Source organism: Dendrobates tinctorius, unplaced genomic scaffold (genome assembly GCF_039654945.1).
Source record: "Dendrobates tinctorius isolate UK_male_01 unplaced genomic scaffold, ASM3965494v1 ptg000038l, whole genome shotgun sequence".
NCBI lineage: Eukaryota > Metazoa > Chordata > Amphibia > Anura > Dendrobatidae > Dendrobates > Dendrobates tinctorius.
Genome location: NW_027361706.1, coordinates 9,280,161 through 9,298,595, shown reverse-complemented (window position 1 = coordinate 9,298,595; position 18,435 = coordinate 9,280,161). Strand labels below are relative to the sequence as shown.

The window sequence follows — 18,435 nt, the reverse complement described above, 5'->3', positions numbered from 1 at the left end:
CTAAGGTAATTTCAGTGTTAGAGTTTGGTTAGTAGAAGGAGGAAACACAAGACGATCAGTTTTGGAGAGATTCAGTTTCAGATAGAGGGAGGACATTATATTAGAGAGAACAGACAAACAATCCTTGGTATTTTGTATTCGGGTGGGGGTGATGTCAGATGAAGAAGTGAATAATTGAGTATCGTCAGCATAGAGATTATGCTGGAACCCAAATCTACTGATTGTTTGTCCAATAGGGGCTGTATACAAGGAGAAGAGGAGGGGACCTAGGACTGATCCCTGAGGAACCTCGGTAGTAAGGGGACGAGGAGAGGAGTAAGAGCCAGCAAAAGATACAGTGCAGAAGCGGTCAGAAAGATAGGAGGAGAACCAGAGAGAACGGTGTCCTTGATGCCGATAGAGCGGAGCATAGTGAGGAGGAGCTGATGATCCACAGTGTCCAATGCTATAGAGATCCAGGCCATCAGCAGGGACCATTAGATTTAGCGGTTAGATCGTTAGAGACTTTAGTGAGGGCAGTTTCGGTACAATGTAGAGAGTGAAAACCGGATTGTAGAGGGTCAAGAAGAGTGTTTTCTGAGAGATAGCGGATCAGACGGGAGTGGACCAGGCGTTCCAGGATTTTAGAGATGAAGGAAAGATTAGAGACAGGTCTATAGCTAGCAGCACATTTCTGGTCAAGGGATGTTTTTTTAAGTAAAGGGGGTTATGATGGCATGTTTAAATGAGGAGTGATAGATGCCAGAAAAAAGAGAGAGGTTAAATATTTTAGTTAGGTGAGTGGTGCCAACTGGTGAGAGAGACTGCAGGAGATGTGAGGGAATAGGGTCACTGTTGCCGGTTGTAGGTCGAGAAGAAGCGAGGAGCTGGGTAACGTCTTCTTCTGTAACAGACTCAAAGATGGCAAGAGAGTTTGAAGTACCTCAGGGAGGGGGACCCTGACTCTGAGGAGGTTGGGAAGAAATGTCCTGATGGATATGATTGATTTTTTTCTAGGAAATCTAGGAAATGAGTGGCCAGATCCTCACCGCTGAGGCTGGTGATGTGGGTCTGTGCTTGAGGGCTCAGGAGGAAGTTTAGGGTTTCAAAAAGTTGTTTTGGATTGTTAGATAGTGAAGTGTTGAGGGTGGTGAAGTAGGATTGTTTGGCCTGATGAAGGGCAGAGTTGTAAGTTTGAGCAACACTGAAGAAAGCGTGTTTGCGTCGTGTGCCAGGGTCGCCGTCATCTGTGTCAGGTCTTTTTACGTGTAGCCGGTGCTGCTTCATCTAGGGCGCTCTGCAATGTATTATTGTAATGTGACAATGCTAAGCTTGGACAGGAGTGGGAAGAGCTAAAGTTGAGTATAGATTATCCATAAGCTGATGGGTGTTAATGGTGCGTGTATTCCTATGAGTGTGGTAAGGGGGGGTCCAGGGTGAAGGGATAGTTCTCCACAGAGATGGAGAGAAGTTTGTGGTCAGAGAGTGGGAGAGGGGAGTTAGTTACGTTGTTCACTGAGCAGAGCTGGGAGAAGACCAGGTCTAGAGTATTCCCGTCTTCATGCGGAGAGTTAGTAAACTGTAAGAGGCCAAATGAGCAGGTTAGACAAAGGAGATGAGAGGCAGACTGGGAGATAGGATTATCGATGGGGATATTAAAGTCTGCCATGATGAGACTTTGCTATAGATAAGAAGGAAATCCCATTGAATAAGCACTTTCCGCTTCCTGCCGACTTCAACTCAAAAATATTTCACGGATCCGTACATTCCTCAACCAAGAATCTGCAAAAACCCTAGTTCGTGCCCTCATCATCTCCCGACTTGACTACTGCAACCTCCTGCTCTGTGGCCTCCCCTTTAACACTCTCGCACCCCTCCAATCTATTCTTAACTCTGCTGCCCGACTAATCCACCTGTCCCCCCGCTATTCCCCGGCCTCTCCCCTCTGTCAATCCCTGCACTGGCTCCCCATTACCCAAAGACTCCAGTTCAAAACCCCAGCCATGACATACAAAGCCATCCACAACCTGAGTCCTCCGTACATCTGTGACCTAGTCTCCCGGTTCTTACCTGCACGAAACCTCCGATCCTCACAAGATCTCCTTCTCTACTCCCCTCTTATCTCCTCTTCCCACAATCGCATACAAGATTTCTCCCGCGCATCACCCCTACTCTGGAACTCTCTACCACAAAATATCAGACTCTCGCCTACCATGGAAACCTTCAAAAAGAACTTTAAGACCTACCTCTTCCGACAAGCCTACAACTTGCAGTAACCACCGATCCACCAAACCGCTGCACGACCAGCTCTACCCTCACCTACTGTATCCTCACCCATCCCTTGTAGATTGTGAGCCCTCGCGGGCAGGGTCCTCTCTCATCCTGTACCAGTCGTGACTTGTATTGTTTAAGATTACTGTACTTGTAAGTATTATGTATACCCCTCCTCACATGTAAAGCGCCATGGAATAAATGGCACTATAATAATAAATAATAATAATAATACACACATAACTTACATCTAGCCTGTATTACAGGGAAGAGACACTCCCATAAGAGAAAAATCAGAAGCTTGATTAATTAATGAAGATTGCAGACTGAAACTTAGTGCAATTGTATTAGCTGAAAGTAAATGCTAAGATATGTAACAAATAATTTTTACCCATTTCAAAGACATCCAAAGCATAAATAGGAGCTGAATTGCAGTACCTAGGAATGGTCTCTGCACAGTGTATGGAGCTATGGTGTCCCAGCTGTGACTGTTCATGAGAGCTGCAAACAGCTGATCAGTGGGGGTCTCAGGTGTCGGCCCCCACTGGTCTGATGTTGATGATCTATCCTAAGAATTTCAGTATCTATGTATTGTACAATACATTGTTGTTTTTTTTAATTACTGTATGTTGATTGTTCTCAAAGTGTGCTCTACTTTCCATTTTAGGAAAGAAAGTTTAGAAAACAAAGATGCAGATAAAGGGGAGAATGATCGGAAAAAGGCAATCGATGCAAAGGTTGTATGACCTTAATGCTCCATGTTATGATTTGTTCCTTTTTTATAGAGAATTTGCTCCTGGGGAATAAATCTCATTCGGGAGACTGTTCTTTTTGTCCTAGTGCCAGCTCACAAGTTCTTAGGTCTAGAGATAAAGTCTTTGAAATCATTTATGCCTAAATGTATAAGAGACCTGGATCTTAACGGTGTTTTCCGATTTCAGTCCCTGACTCCAGATGCAGTGTTAAAAAAAAACAAACAAGCTGCTGTTTATTCACCCTCCCCAGGTCCGTCGCTGAGTCTCTGCTACTGCGCCTGGTGTTTATTGTCTGCAGCGCTGATGAGATGTCAACAGCGCTGCAGCCAATTACCGAACTCGGCGGTTCTGCCCGAGTAGATGGAATAAGCTGCTGAGAGCGGCTCAGCTCACTAATTGGCTGCAGTGCTATTATATTTTATAGGGTATCTGTCATCTGAAAGTGACTTGTTTCAGATCGAATTTTTGATACTTTTTTTATAGCAATTTTCCATATCACTTTCTATATTTAAAAATAATCAGAAATCTTGCATTTTACAAACTAGACTCACGTTCCCTGCTCTATACAGAAAACTTGTTAGCAGTCTCATTATCATCAGAGGCAGGATTACAATTAAAAGTAACATTTTTATATACAGTACGTAACACAGAATCCAATCCATCAGACATATTATGTGATTTCACAGCTCACCTCCTCCCCTTCCCTTCACGATCACCTTTGCCATGATGTCAGAAATGTCCTTAAGTATTTCAATACAATTCTGTAGGGTCTGAGTCAGCCTATTACTGCAGGAAGTAGGTGTTATTATAGTGTAGCAACTCACTCTGAAAAATTGGTAACACTCTAAAAATTGCAACTGACCCTGCCAGTTCCTGTAGAGACTAAAGACCCTGACCTCCAAGTCTCTAGTGGTTCCAGGGTTAGCTGAGCTAGCCAAAACCGCTGAGTAGACGATGGCAACTTGGACCTATGTTGCCTGAAAGGCCGTCGAGCGCTTCATGTTCCTCCTAAGGAACCGGAGGGCAGAGCAGAGTGCAAATTACCTACAGAAAGGAAAGTGTGCTGAAATAGAAAAAGATATCAGAGTGAGTAAAACAAACCACAAAATACAAAATAAAGGATTAAGTAGGTACTGTTAAAGAATATGCCGCCTTCTTCTTAAAAAGAAACCGAAAATACGTGCAGGGTAAAGATCATAAACAGCAAAGAGATAAACCCTAGCTGGTCTTTCGCTGACTCACAGCAGTATGGCTGGACAGCCAAGTGAGACTATCACCAGCAGGAAATACCAGCAGTGGTAAGGTATAGAAAGCCGCACCCAAAAGGTGATAGGGCAAACAAATGTATACATGAAAACACCTGTTACCCTAAAAAGACTGCAGCAAGGATAACAGAAAAGAAACACGCGTAGAAAAGGTGTATCTTCTGTGGGTTGGTGGACAGAGAAGCCTCGCACAGGCTCAAGTGTTCGATCCCAGATGCATGACAGTAGGAGTCTAAAATTAGGATCTGTGGCCAGTGGTAAATTTGGAAGACTTTTTATTTATTTTTTTTATATAAATAGTGATGTGAAAAATAATTAAAAAAAAAACAAAACGTTTTCAAAATGTATGTAACATAAAAAAGATGATTTAACAATACTTCCATGTACTGAAAAATTTACTTTAAATTTGTTCTTTCTAGTCATGATTGAGCCTTACTTGTATTGGTAGATACTGAAAAAAGAGAATGTTATTCTTAAATATATTAATGCTGCGTTTTCTCCTCTAGGTTTCAGTGGATGAAGAAGCAGAGGACGAAAAGGAACATACTCAGCCAGGTACCCTGCTCTATTAAAGGTCTATTCTCCATTCCCCATGCGTCACCCCAGGGTGTGCCCTCGGCCCCTGTCGGGCTTCGTATGAGTGTCCTCATGTCACACAGCTCCCGTATAGTAGGATGGCATCAAGATGTTTTATGCAACTGGACTTTTTGCTGCCGGCGGCCAGACAACCCCTTTAATAATTCAAGAGTTTTATTCTAAAGTGAAAACTTTCTGTTATTTTCTATCCATCTACATAACAGAATCTGAAGGTCAATTCCACGTTCTTTTTTAATTTCGCATCCAATTGTCCCAAATTCTCATTTTGACCCCTAATTCGATAAACTTTAATATTAAAGCTGTTTGTGTAAGTGACGTCTGTTACTACGAATGATATGTATTATAGATGAGGAGGATGAAGAAGAACCGGAAGTACCAGCAGGTCCTCGTCCACGCCGGATGTCTGAGCTAAACATGAAGGAAAAGATCACCCCGATTCCGGAGGGCAGCGCCTTCTTTATTTTCAGCAACACTAACCCGTAACTATGGATATTCTGTATACATGTCTTGTGCTGTATCAGTAATGGTGGTAATATTATATATGAGGGGCAGGGTCATGGGGAACAGAAAAGGCGCATCCCCAAACTGTCCCCATAAAGTTGGAAGCTATAATTGTCTAAAATATCTTGGTATAATGATGCGTTCACGAAACTCAGACTTGTCATCAGACGCCAGATAGAGAAGTGTGATCTGTCAGTGCACAGAACACGTTTCCACCAGAGTTCATCCGACGCTCAGCATTGTGCTTGGTGATGTACGGCTGCATGTGGCTACTCGGCCATGAGGTTCCCAGCTGGGGCGCAGTGTTTGTGCTGATGTTAATACCAGAGGAGGTCTGGAGTCTGCAGCTATGGAGTCAGCACTCAGCTCCTCGCGAATGTTATAAAGAGGGTGCGAGGGGCTGGAAGTTATACAATAGGGGCGAGAGGCAGATGTTATACATTGGGGGTGAGGGGCGGATGTTATACACTGGGGGCAAGAGGTCTGATGTTATACACTGGGTGCGAGAAGTGGATGTTATATACTGGGAGACAATGTAATACACCGGGGACTGAGGGGCTGGATGCTATACATCGGGGACAAGGCTCTGGATGTTATACATCGGGGGGCCAAGGGGCTGGATGTTATACACCTGGTGAGGGGGCCGGATATTATACACCGGTTGCGTGGGGCAGATGCTATACATCGGGGAGCCGAGAATCTGGATTTTATACACTGGGGACGAAGGACGGATGTTACACACCGGGGGCCAAGGGGCTTGATGTTACACACTGGGGTCCAAGGGGCTGGATGTTACACACTGGGGGCCAAGGGGCTGGATGTTACACACTGGGGGCCAAGGGGCTGGATGTTACACACTGGGGGCCAAGGGGCTGGATGTTACACACCGGAGGCGAGGGGCTGGATGTTATACACCGGGGGTGAGGGGCCGGATGTTATAAACCGGGGACCGAGGGGCTGGATGTTGTACACCAGAGGCTAGGGGCTGGATGTTGTAAACCGGGGGCTGGATGTTATACATTGGGGGTGAGGGTCCGGATGTTACACATCAGGGGTGAGGGTCCAGATGTTACACACCAGGAGTGAGGGGCCGGATGTTACACACCAGGGGCGAGGGGCCGGATGTTACACACCAGGGGCGACGGGCTGGATGTTATACACCAGGGGCGAGGGGCTGGATGTTTTACACTGGGGTGAGGGTCCGGATGTTGTACACCAAGGACGAGGGGCTGGATGTTATACACCAGGGGCGAGGGGCTGGATGTTTTACACTGGGGGCGAGAGTCCCGGATGTTGTACACCAAGGACGAGGGGCTGGATGTCATAAACTGATTGCGAAGGGCCAGATGTTATACACTGGTCTGGCGAACGGTCAAATAATATACATCGGGGGGGCGAGGAGTCAGACATTATACACCAGCGGCGAGGGGCCGGATGTTATACACTGGAGGTGAGGGGCTGGATGTTATATACCAGGGGCTAGGGGCTGGATGTTATACATTGGAGGTGATAGGCTGGATTTTACACTGGGGGCGAGGGGCCGGATGTTTTACACTGCGGGCGAGGGGCTGGATGTCATAGACCGAGGGTGAGGGCCAGATGTTATACACTGGTCTGGCGAGCGGTTGGATAATACACATCGGGGGGCAAGGAGTCAGACGTTATACACCAGGGGCGAGGGGCTGGATGTTATACACCGATGACGAGGGTCCGGATGTTGTACACAGGGATGAGGGGCTGGATGTCATAGACCGATTGCGAAGGGCCAGATGTTATACACCGGTCTGGCGAGCGGTCGGATAATATACATCAGGGGGTGAGGAGTCAGACGTTATACACCAGCGGCGAGGGGCCGGATGTTATACACCGATGACGAGGGTCCGGATGTTGTACACAGGGATGAGGGGCTGGATGTCATAGACCGATTGCGAAGGGCCAGATGTTATACACCGGTCTGGCGAGCGGTCGGATAATATACATCAGGGGGTGAGGAGTCAGACGTTATACACCAGCGGCGAGGGGCCGGATGTTATACACCAGGGGCTAGGGGCTGGATGTTATACATTGGAGGTGAGAGGCCGGATGTTACACACCAGGGGCCTGATGTTTTACAGTGGGGGCGAGGGGCCGGATGTTGTATACTGGGTGCGAGGGTCCGGATGTTGTACACCGGGGACGAGGGGCTAGATGTCATAGACCGATTGCGAAGGGCCAGATGTTATACACCGGTCTGGCGAGCGGTTGGATAATATACATCGGGGTCGAGGAGTCAGACGTTATACACCAGCGGCGAGGGGCCGGATGTTATACATTGGAGGTGAGAGGCCGGATGTTACACACCAGGGGCCGGATGTTGTACACTGGGGGCGAGGGTCCGGATGTTGTACACTGGGGGCGAGGGTCCGGATGTTGTACACTGGGGGCGAGAGTCCGGATGTTGTACACCGGGGACGAGGGGCTGGATGTCATAGACCGAGGGCGAGGGCCAGATGTTATACACCTGTCTGGCGAGCGGTTGGATAGTATACATTGGGGGGCAAGGAGTCAGACGTTATACACCAGGGGCGAGGGGCTGGATGTTATACACCGGGGACGAGGGTCTGGATTTTATACATCGGGTGGCGATTGGCCGGATATTATACACCGGGGGGGGAGAGGGATCAGATGTTATACCCCGGGCGAGGGGTCAGATGTTATGCATCGGGTGAATGAAGCTGGATGGAATTCAGTATTGAATGTGTGTGTCCCGTGCAGTGTTGAATATGTAACCTCTTCACCAGCGCCTTAATTTACAGGCCGCTCTTCTTGTATGATCCTATGACAACACTTCCTGTAACTGTTTTGCTTGGTCACTTTTGCCTCGCCTCATAATTATGACAGCAATATGCACATCCATAATGGCCTGAATAATGACAATTTTCTTAGGAATATTAATGTACATGGGGATTGATTTCCAGGTAATGTCCACAAGATAAAAAAAAATTGGAATTAGTGGGTGGAGATTAAAATGTTTATTTGAAAAAAACAAAAAAAATCTTCCAGTTAGGAAGGTAAAATATTGGGTCTGGAAAGACGTTTCACAGACAGATATAGGTTGGTTTCCACTCTGATACAGAAATCCGTGTGTTTCCTGTGCAGGATTCGGGTCGGCTGTCACAAACTTATTAACCATCACATCTTCACCAACCTGATCCTGGTGTTTATCATGCTGAGCAGCGCGTCACTGGCAGCCGAAGATCCCATCCGCAGCACCTCCTTCCGGAATATCGTAAGTACGATCCGATCCATCAGCTGGTTTATCTGACATTCTCTGCAGTCTTAGAAAGTAAAACACTTTTGTAAAAGCGTTGGTGTTAAATTTCCCATCCACCTTTAGTGGCGGTGGGCCTAATGCTAGGGAACTTAAAGGAGTATTCCCATCTCCAAGATCCTAGGTAGTAGGTGTAGTAATAATATAATATTAGCTAATACCTCCAATTAGAAATGTAGCATAGTTCTTCTGATTCGCTATGCTGCTTACCCCATGTGCAGGGCATTGTAGTAGCTTAGGTATCCATGGTTACAACCAATAGCAACTAACTGTCACTATATGAGTGGTTGTAACCATGGATACCAAAGATACTGCAATGCCCTGTACATGGGGTAAGTGACTTAGCTAATCAGAAAAACTATACTATATTTCTGATTGGAGGTATTTGCTAATAATATTATTATTATTACACATAATAAATATTGGGATTGGATCTTGGATATGGGAATAACCCTTTAAGCATGTGTTCACACTGAGTTGTTTGAAGATCTTTTTGGAGAGGATTCTCTTCAAAATCCTTCTCAAAAATTGCTTCAAAACTCTTCTAATTCATTTCTATGGAAAATCTACTTTGCTGTTCATGAAAGTTTTTTCAACTTTTTTTTCATTAAGTTCAAGTTCCCACATTGAGTTTTCGATGCTGCGTGTTATCGGTGTGCAAAAAAACGCAGCATCTACTGCTACGGTCACACGGCCATAGATTCTCTCTTCCTAGAGGGATCAATTATGTAAATGACGCTGATTAGAGTGTCAGCATAGTGTGAGCCGACTCTTGGATGAGAGGATTGTAGCACACTATCAGAAGATGGAGAACAACATTTCTCCATCTTCTTCATTGTGCCAGTCCGTGGAAATCGGACTGCAGTCTGATGTCATCTGAGTGCTGTCCGATGGTCTCCACGCACCCATAGACTGGAATGGGTGAGTGGCATGTGATTTGTGCTGCAGTTTTTTTCTCATACCGAAGCATTGGTGCTGTCTGATAAAACATTGGCTGGCACTCATTCATTGCAATAGGATTTTCAAAAAATAGCTGGATCCAATCTACAAATCTCCACTGTTTTATCCCCTCCAGGAATGAATCTTTTTTTTTTTTTTTTAATCTCCTACAGATTCTAGGTGTTGCAGAGTCTTACCATATGTTAGAAACGCTGCCATATAGGACGGTGATATTTCACCCTATTCACTGACAGCGGACAGGGACTTTGAATGAAAAGAGTAAAGAAAAAAAGTTTCACAAGTTTGCAGTTTTTTTGAAAACTTTTTACCACTTGGAGTCTTGACCTTTTCCCAGATCTTGCACGCAGCCATGGTCATATATTTACAATGTGAAATCTATGTGTCACACACAGCCCCGGCGCTGTGCCATGTGTCATTAACACTTCGTTTAGCTGGCACGCTCAGCCTGCCCCTGCTGCTCAGCCGAGCGCTCCAGATTCTCATTGGAATTTTATCAGAAATAGCCGATCTTTGTTAGAACGCTATCGCTTCCAAGTCCTGGGGACTGAGCCTCAGTAATGGTGGACTTGCTCCTCGCACACCGAGAGATTTCACTATAACTCACAGGGAGATTTCACTTTAACCGACAGAGAGATTTCACTTTAACTGACAGAGAGATTTCACTTTAACTCAACCTTATAATATTCCACAGTTAGTGTCGTTTTAGAAAGTTTTGCCAGTAGAGAATGTTCTAAAATCATGAAAAAAAGCATTATTTCCCCCCGTTAAATCCCTCCCGGCTCTACTGGTCCTTCAGTGATCATTTTATGTCTGTCCTTCATGTGACCACTGCAGCCAATCACTAGACTTTAAGAGATGACATTTGCATGCGTGTCACATGATCTCTCATGCCAGTGATTGGCTGCAGCAATTACGGGATGTGATCACTGGAGGATCAGCAGTGACCAACGGTAAGTAATAGTTATTTACTTGTCCTATAACATTCCCTGCCCCCGATTCATCATTATTTTTTTCCAGGACGTCCACCTGACAGCACTATGGAGGACGTCCTCCTCCTCCTTACAGGGACAGGAAAGCACACGAGAGGTTAAAAGGCCATGTCCCACCCCCTTTCCCTCAGTGTTTTTCCTGTCCCTGCACGGAGGGACACGCGAGAGCTTACCGGAGGGACCCAGGGGATCGTGCGGCCGGTCCAATCCTTCCCCTGTCAAGAGGTCCCGGGGGCCGAAACTTCCCGGTGGGGAGTCCCTCGGCTCCAAAGGCCAGGAGCAGGACGGCGCTCCTGGAGGGAGCCGTTCCTCCCGGTGGGGGGGCTCTCGGCTCCAGGACGGGTCGGCTCCCCGCAGGCGGCTGGCCATGCGGGCACCGACAGAAGTGGGGCGGCGGGCCGAGTACCCGCAGGACGTCGCCGACGCTGGGCAGTGGAGGCCGGAGCACCATAGCAGGAACGGCTCCCTGCACGCGCCGAGCGCGGTCGCGCGCAGATGCCCGGCAGGAAGTGGAGGCGCGGCTTACCAGCGTCACATCCGGTGACGTCAGACGCCGGTTTCAAATCCAGGGCGCGCGCGCTCCTGGACCAAAGCGTTCTCCAGAGTCGTCACAGGTGGTTCCAGGCTGTGTGACTGCATCGGACGCCAGGGAATGGAAGGCAACACTGCATCTGGTGGAGGGGTAAGTGCGCATAGCGCAGACCACCCTCCCCACCCGTCCCCACAGCCCAGATCTGATGAGGTGCCCCTTATATTATCAGGAAAAGGGAACCCCGGCTGAGTCCCCCTCGGGGAAGGACCCGGCGAAAGCCACCGCCAAATCAGTCAGATGTCCGGTGTGCAGAGTAAAGCTGCCAGACACCTATAGCAAGACCCTATGCGGTCCCTGTACCTCCAGAGTCATAGGCGAGGAACAGCCATCTCTGCTTTCCGAAATGAGGTCGCTGATAAGGGAAGAGATTCAGGCCTCTACGTCCCGGCATCGATCCCCCAGCCCTGGGCCAGGTCGCAAGCGTCCGAGGTGGGAACCAGTCCCAGTATCAGAGGCGAGCCCTAGCGAGGAATCCGATTTCCGGAACTCAGATCAGGAGGAAGAAGGCGAGATCCTGGGGGATAGTCAGGAACAGAACAGAAAGTACCTATTCAGACTGGAGGATACGGACGAGCTGGTACACGCGGTCAGAAATACCATGCAGATGGAAGAAGTCCCTAAGCCACAGTCCAGACAGGACTTAATGTTTGGAGGACTGGTGTCCCGCAAACAGGTGGTGTTCCCTGTGAGCGAGCACATCAAAGCAATGATCCAGGAGGAGTGGAAGGAAGCAGAGCGTCGGTTGACACTCTCCCGAAGCTTTAAAAATAGACTGCCCTTCGATCCCGAGGAAACTCGGGCGTGGGAAGAAGTCCCTAAGATCGACGTCCCGGTTGCCAAGGTTACGAAGAAATCGGCTATCCCAGCCGAGGACTCATCCGGTCTTCGAGACCCAATGGATAGAAAGGCGGACGTCTTGTTAAAAAGAACATGGGAGACGTCGGCGGCCCTGATTAGAGCCAACATAGCAGCCACCTCGGTGGCCAGGTCTATGTTCCTGTGGTTGGGGCAGTTGGAGGAAAACCTAACCAACAAGACCCCGAGGTCAGAGATACTAGCATCTCTTCCTCTTTTGAAATCAGCCACGGCGTTCCTGTCGGATACGTCGGCGGAATCAGTTAGCACTACAGGCACTGGCGGAAAAGATATTCACGTGGGCAGAACGGACAGTTCGATCCGTGACCGCGGTACATCTAGAGGGTTCCCAAAACGAAGTGGCGGACTACCTGAGCAGACAACAGATCCACCCGACAGAGTGGGAATTGAACATAGAGATCTTCAACCAGCTTTGTCAGCGCTGGGGGAACCCCAGTATAGATCTCTTCGCAAGCCGCAAGAACTCGAAGGTTCCCAGATTCTACTCCCTAAATCCGATGGACCATCCAGAGGGCGTAGACGCCCTGAGTCAGACTTGGGGAGAATCCCTCTCTTATGCGTTCCCACCACTGGCCCTCATACCGGCAGTGCTCAGAAAGATACGCGAGGACCACGCAAGAGTGATATTGATAGTGCCATACTGGCCGAGGAGAAGCTGGTTTTCCCTTCTGGGAGCCATGGCAGTAGAAGATCCAGTCGAGCTGCCCTTGTGGGAGAACATCATCCACCAGGGCCCGATCCACCACCCGGACCCAGCAAGACTCCATCTATCGGCTTGGATCCTGAGAGGGACATCCTGAAGGCAAAAGGATTGTCGGAGCAGGTCATATCCACCCTACAGGCCAGCAGGAAGCCGGTGACGTCGGCAATTTATCGGAAGATATGGTGTTCGTTCTCTTTGGTGGTAGGAATAAAGGGAAGAAGGCCTCTAAGGCGTCCATAGCGCGTTGGATTACCTCAGTAATCTCGGACGCTTACCAGGCTGAAGGCGCCAGCCCGCCTGATTCCTTAAAAGCCCACTCTACAAGGGCGGTATCGGCCTCATGGGCCGAGCGGGCGGGGGCGTCAGTTGATCAAATTTGTCGAGCGGCAACCTGGGCTAGTCTTAATACATTCTGCAAACACTACAAACTAGATGTGTTAGCTGGCCAACAAACCGCATTCGGGAGAAAAGTTCTCCAAGCAGTAATCCCACCCTGAGGAGGTGCTTTGGTACTCTCCATAGTGCTGTCAGGTGGACGTCCTGGAAAATAGGTATTAGACCTACCGGTAATGATGTTTCCAGGAGTCCATCCTGACAGCACGGGTAGTTCCCTCCCTGTTATGTTATACTATGTTGTATTATGTTATGTCATATGCTGTAATATGATTGTTTCATTAAACCGTTACTAGCATCATCCACCTTGTGGTACTTGTCAAATCACTGAGGGAAAGGGGGTGGGACATGGCCTTTTAACCTCTCGTGTGCTTTCCTGTCCCTGTAAGGAGGAGGAGGACGTCCTCCATAGTGCTGTCAGGATGGACTCCTGGAAACATCATTACCGGTAGGTCTAATACCTATTTTTGCACTATTTTTTTTCTGGAGGTATGTTAGACATTTTTATTTTTGTTGCAAATTCATTACGTCTTCTGCTCCATTTTTATTTTATTTATTTTTTTTTTTTTTTAACCCTTTTAACTTATTGTTAGCCCAACACTGTGGGTATGTTTTTTTCTTTTTCCAGATGTTTTTAGCTAATTAATTATTTGGGACTATTTGAAATATCTTAAAACTTTTGCAGTAACACTGCAGTGCCCAGCTGGAGTACAAAATATGCATCTTTTTTTAATATATATATATATATATATATATATATATATATATATATATATATATATATATATATACATACACAGTACAGACCAAAAGTTTGGACACCGCTTCTCATTCAAAGAGTTTTCTTTATTTTCAGTCTATGAAAATTGTAGATTCACACTGAAGGCATCAAAACTATGAATTAGCACATGTGGAATTATATAATTAACAAAAAAGTGTGAAACAACTGAAAATATGTCTTATATTCTAAAGTAGGTTCTTCAAAGTAGCCACCTTTTGCTTTACTGCTTTGCACACTCTTGGCATTCTCTTGATGAGCTCCAAGAGGTAGTCACCGGAAATGGTCTTCCAACAGTCTTGAAGGAGTTCCCAGAGATGCTTAGCACTTGTTGTCCCTTTTGCCTTCACTCTGCGGTCCAGCTCACCCCAAACCATCTCGATTGGGTTCAGGTCTGGTGACTGTGGAGGCCAGGTCATCTGGCGTAGCACCCCATCACTCTCCTTCTTGGTCAAATAGCCCTTACACAGCCTAGAGGTGTGTTTGGGGTCATTGTCCTGTTGAAAAATAAATGATGGTCCAACAAAACGCAAACCAGATGGAATAGCATGCCGCTGCAAGATGCTGTGGTAGCCATGCTGGTTCAGTATGCCTTCAATTTTGAATAAATCCCCAACAGTGTCACGAGCAAAGCACCTCCACACCATCACACCTCCTCCTCCTCCATGCTTCACGGTGGGAACCAGGCATGTAGAGTCCATCCGTTCACCTTTTCTGCGTCGCACAAAGACACGGTGGTTGGAACCAAAGATCTCAAATTTGAGCTCATCAGACTACAGCACAGATTTCCACTGGTCTAATGTCCATTCCTTATGTTCTTTAGCCCAAACAAGTCTCTTCTGCTTGTTGCCTGTCCTTAGAAAAGGGGGAGACAGGGCACTTCCAATGCCTAGGTCTGTATGGAAAGTAGATGAGTGCACAGCAAGTGTTAGGCTCACCTGATATGGTTGTGAGAGTCACAACACCTATAATCGCATAAAACAGTTGCAGCAGTCTGCACAAGGTCCAAGGACTTGGTACAAAGAGAAGGCTGGTAGTGCAATAAGAGACTGCGCTGCTGTGGTAGAATTCAAGGTATCTTTATTGCCAACGCGTTTCCTGAGCCAGTCCCAGCTCACTTCATCAGGGCATCTGATGAAGTGAGCTGTGACTGGCTCAGGAAACGCTTTGGCAATAAAGATACCTTGAATTCTACCACAGCAGCGCAGTCTCTTATTGCACTACCAGCCTTCTCTTTGTACCAAGTCCTTGTTGCCTGTCCTTAGCAGTGGTTTCCTAGCAGCTATTTTACCATGAAGGCCTGCTGCACAAAGTCTCCTCTTAACAGTTGTTGTAGAGATGTGTCTGTTGCTAGAACTCTGTGTGGCATTGACCTGGTCTCTATTCTGAGCTGCTGTTAACCTGCGATTTCTGAGGCTGGTGACTCGGATGAACTTATCCTCCGCAGCAGAGGTGGCTCTTGGTCTTCCTTTCCTGGGCCGGTCCTCATGTGAGCCAGTTTCTTTGTAGCGCTTGATGGTTTTTGCCACTGCACTTGGGGACACTTTCATAGTTTTCCCAATTTTTTGGACTGACTGACCTTCATTTCTTAAAGTAATGATGGCCACTCGGTTTTCTTTATTTAGCTGCTTTTTTCTTGCCATAATACAAATTCTAACAGTCTATTCAGTAGGACTATCAGCTGTGTATCCACCAGACTTCTGCACAACACAACTGATGGTCCCAACCCCATTTATAAGGCAAGAAATCCCACTTATTAAACCTGACAGGGCACACCTGTGAAGTGAAAACCATTTCCGGTGACTACCTCTTGAAGCTCATCAAGAGAATGCCAAGAGTGTGCAAAGCAGTAATCAAAGCAAAAGGTGGCTACTTTGAAGAACCTAGAATATAAGACATATTTTCAGTTGTTTCACACTTTTTTGTTAATTATATAATTCCACATGTGGTAATTCATAGTTTTGATGCCTTCAGTGTGAATCTACAATTTTCATAGACTGAAAATAAAGAAAACTCTTTGAATGAGAAGGTGTGTCCAAACTTTTGGTCTGTACTGTGTGTATATATATATATATATATATATATATATATATATATATATATATATATATATATTTATTTATTAGATTTTATATATATATAATTTTTTTTTGACCCCGTTGAAGACTAATGTGTGCGCATACCCGAACATCTGACTTTCGAAAGCTTATTCCAAAGGACTGTGACTTGTCAAAAATGTAAAGTTACAATAAACTGTGATGAGATAGCGACACCTAAAGGCTATGGGAGGAATGACACTAAATTCATATCGCATAGTATACATATATATTTTTAACAAGGTGAATGAACAAAAAATAAAAAAAAAATAAATCACATCAATATTTGGTGTGACCACCTTTTTCCTCCAAAGCAGTATTAATTCCTCGAGATACATTTGCACGAAGTCAGGGATTTTGATGTAGGATTTTAGTCGGACACCTAGTGGTTGGGAGTAATGCTTCAGTACATATAGGGCTAAAAGGGGTTAATCGGCCATGACAGATTGATGGTGAGTAGCTGGTGAGTTGGGAGAGGCTGCTGCTCATCGTATCTCTACCCCTTTGGGTGGTTCACTTGGTAGATTGAGAGCTGTGTATATGGAGTGTGTATGGAGGTGTGCAGATCTCCTGGATTGAATACCTGTGCTAAAGGACTAAGAAGCTGGACTCTAAGCCAGGCGGGCTGTCCAGCACTATTGTAGGGACTTTTATGCTTTATGTTGTATTTTGTGCTGGGCAAGGGCTTTATTTCAGTTTTCTGTGATGTGGTTTATGAAGACTACAATAAACCAGCCTGACTTTAAATAGAAACGGTTCCTGTAATACCTCAGAAGGGAGTAGCGTTCGTACAGTAGGTTGAAATTCTGTGATTAACTGAAACAGAAGCCGTTGTGTAGGAGGCTTAACGTTTGGTGAGGAAAAGCCAAACTCTGCTGCAAAGGTGAGGGTGTGGAAGACAGTTTCATATCATAATCATACGCCATGGCAAGACTGAGCGCAGCAACAAGACCTGTGGTTAGTTCTCCGAGATGTTTGGCACAAACCTCACTGTATAGTTACTTTGAAAACTTAGCATTAGTGAACCTAGAAGAATTGATGCCATTTTGAAGGCAAAGGGAGGTCACACCAAATATTGATATGATCTAGATTTCTCTTTTGTTCATTCACTTTTCATTTTAAAGGGGTTGTCCGGTCCAAATCTATAAGTCACACAGACTTAGCACTTTTGACCAGACAACCCCTTTAAAGGGAATCTGTCACCATAATATTGCAATGGGATCTGACTGCAGCCTATTGTAGGGACAGAGACACTGATTCCAGTGATGATTCACTTGCATTTGTGATAGAATCATAGTTTTCTCTGAATGCTAAGCCCTATATAACTCCGCCCACGCTACTGATAGGCTGATTTCTGCTTATTGACAGAAAGCTGCAACCAGTGGTTTGGGTGTGGTTGGACCAGGAAGCACGAGATACCTAGTCCTGTAGTGATAATCTCCTGCTGATAAAACACTGATTCTATTGACTGCAGTAGCTATATCCCTTTTGGTAAGGATAGATCTTCTTCCTACACCATGTACTAGTTCTTAGTCCATGACCCTTCCTGACTGTTTATAGGCTGATCAGTGAAATAAAGGCAGATCTCCCCGTCCTCCGTCTCTTTGCCGCCTTCTCACTGTGCTCTTGTACCTTGCAGATTCTTGGTTACTTTGACTATGCTTTCACAGGGATCTTTACCGTTGAAATCTTCCTAAAGGTAAATGACTGCTGAAGTTTTCCTGATGGATGTGATTGTAAGATAACCTGTGACTCTTCTGTGCCCCCAGGTTCTAGGATACGCAGATTATGTCTTCACTAGTATGTTTACGTTTGAGATCGTATTGAAGGTAACCTGGTTTGTGTGAAGCCCGTATAGAAATCAGTAGTACGGGGCGATTCTCGGCCGGTCCCCTCTACGGCAGATAAGGCCTCATTGGGACATCACTGATAATTCTGCAAAAAAAGAAAAACAGACTGCGTTTTGCATCAGCGTTTGCTCCATTTTTCCGTTTTTTCAATCAGTGATTTTCTAATAGGCTTTAAAAATAAAGTAAATAGCAAAACTTCTCTAGCGGACATCGCACAGATGCATCACTGTACCGTCCACCGTTTTCAACGACCCGTAGACTTGTAGGTAATTTTGATCAGTGATCACAATGAAAAAACGGACAGATCTCGGTTGTGTTTTACGGAGACAGTGTCTGCAAAAAAACACGGAAAAGTCTCATAGACTATAATGGGTAGATATTCTATCTGTGAAAGGCATGTGCTGGTAAAACAGATGTCTGAATAAGGTCTAAGAGCAGATCAGCGTTAGGAATTTTGTTTTCTGTTCTAGCGGAACCTAAATATGGCATTTCTGCTTCTCATGATGTTGACGATAAAGGA

General features: G+C 46.1%; 1 protein-coding gene across 15 annotated transcripts in view; it reads left to right on the top strand.

Annotated features, from left to right (window-relative positions):
• The window catches only part of CACNA1D (calcium voltage-gated channel subunit alpha1 D), a 361,717-nt gene that overhangs the window by 235,300 nt on the left and 107,982 nt on the right, over nucleotides 1-18,435 (top strand). For 11 of the 15 annotated variants that reach the window (XM_073574160.1, XM_073574162.1, XM_073574171.1 and 8 more), the window contains exons 17-21: nucleotides 2,918-2,987; nucleotides 4,777-4,825; nucleotides 5,214-5,346; nucleotides 8,507-8,636; nucleotides 17,705-17,764. In XM_073574160.1, the coding sequence (XP_073430261.1) occupies nucleotides 2,918-2,987; nucleotides 4,777-4,825; nucleotides 5,214-5,346; nucleotides 8,507-8,636; nucleotides 17,705-17,764 (442 nt within the window). Of the gene's footprint in view, nucleotides 1-2,917; nucleotides 2,988-4,776; nucleotides 4,826-5,213; nucleotides 5,347-8,506; nucleotides 8,637-17,704; nucleotides 17,765-17,834; nucleotides 17,895-18,435 lie in introns of all 15 variants that reach the window. The other 4 variants (XM_073574161.1, XM_073574168.1, XM_073574169.1 and 1 more) reach the window with 1 other exon arrangement.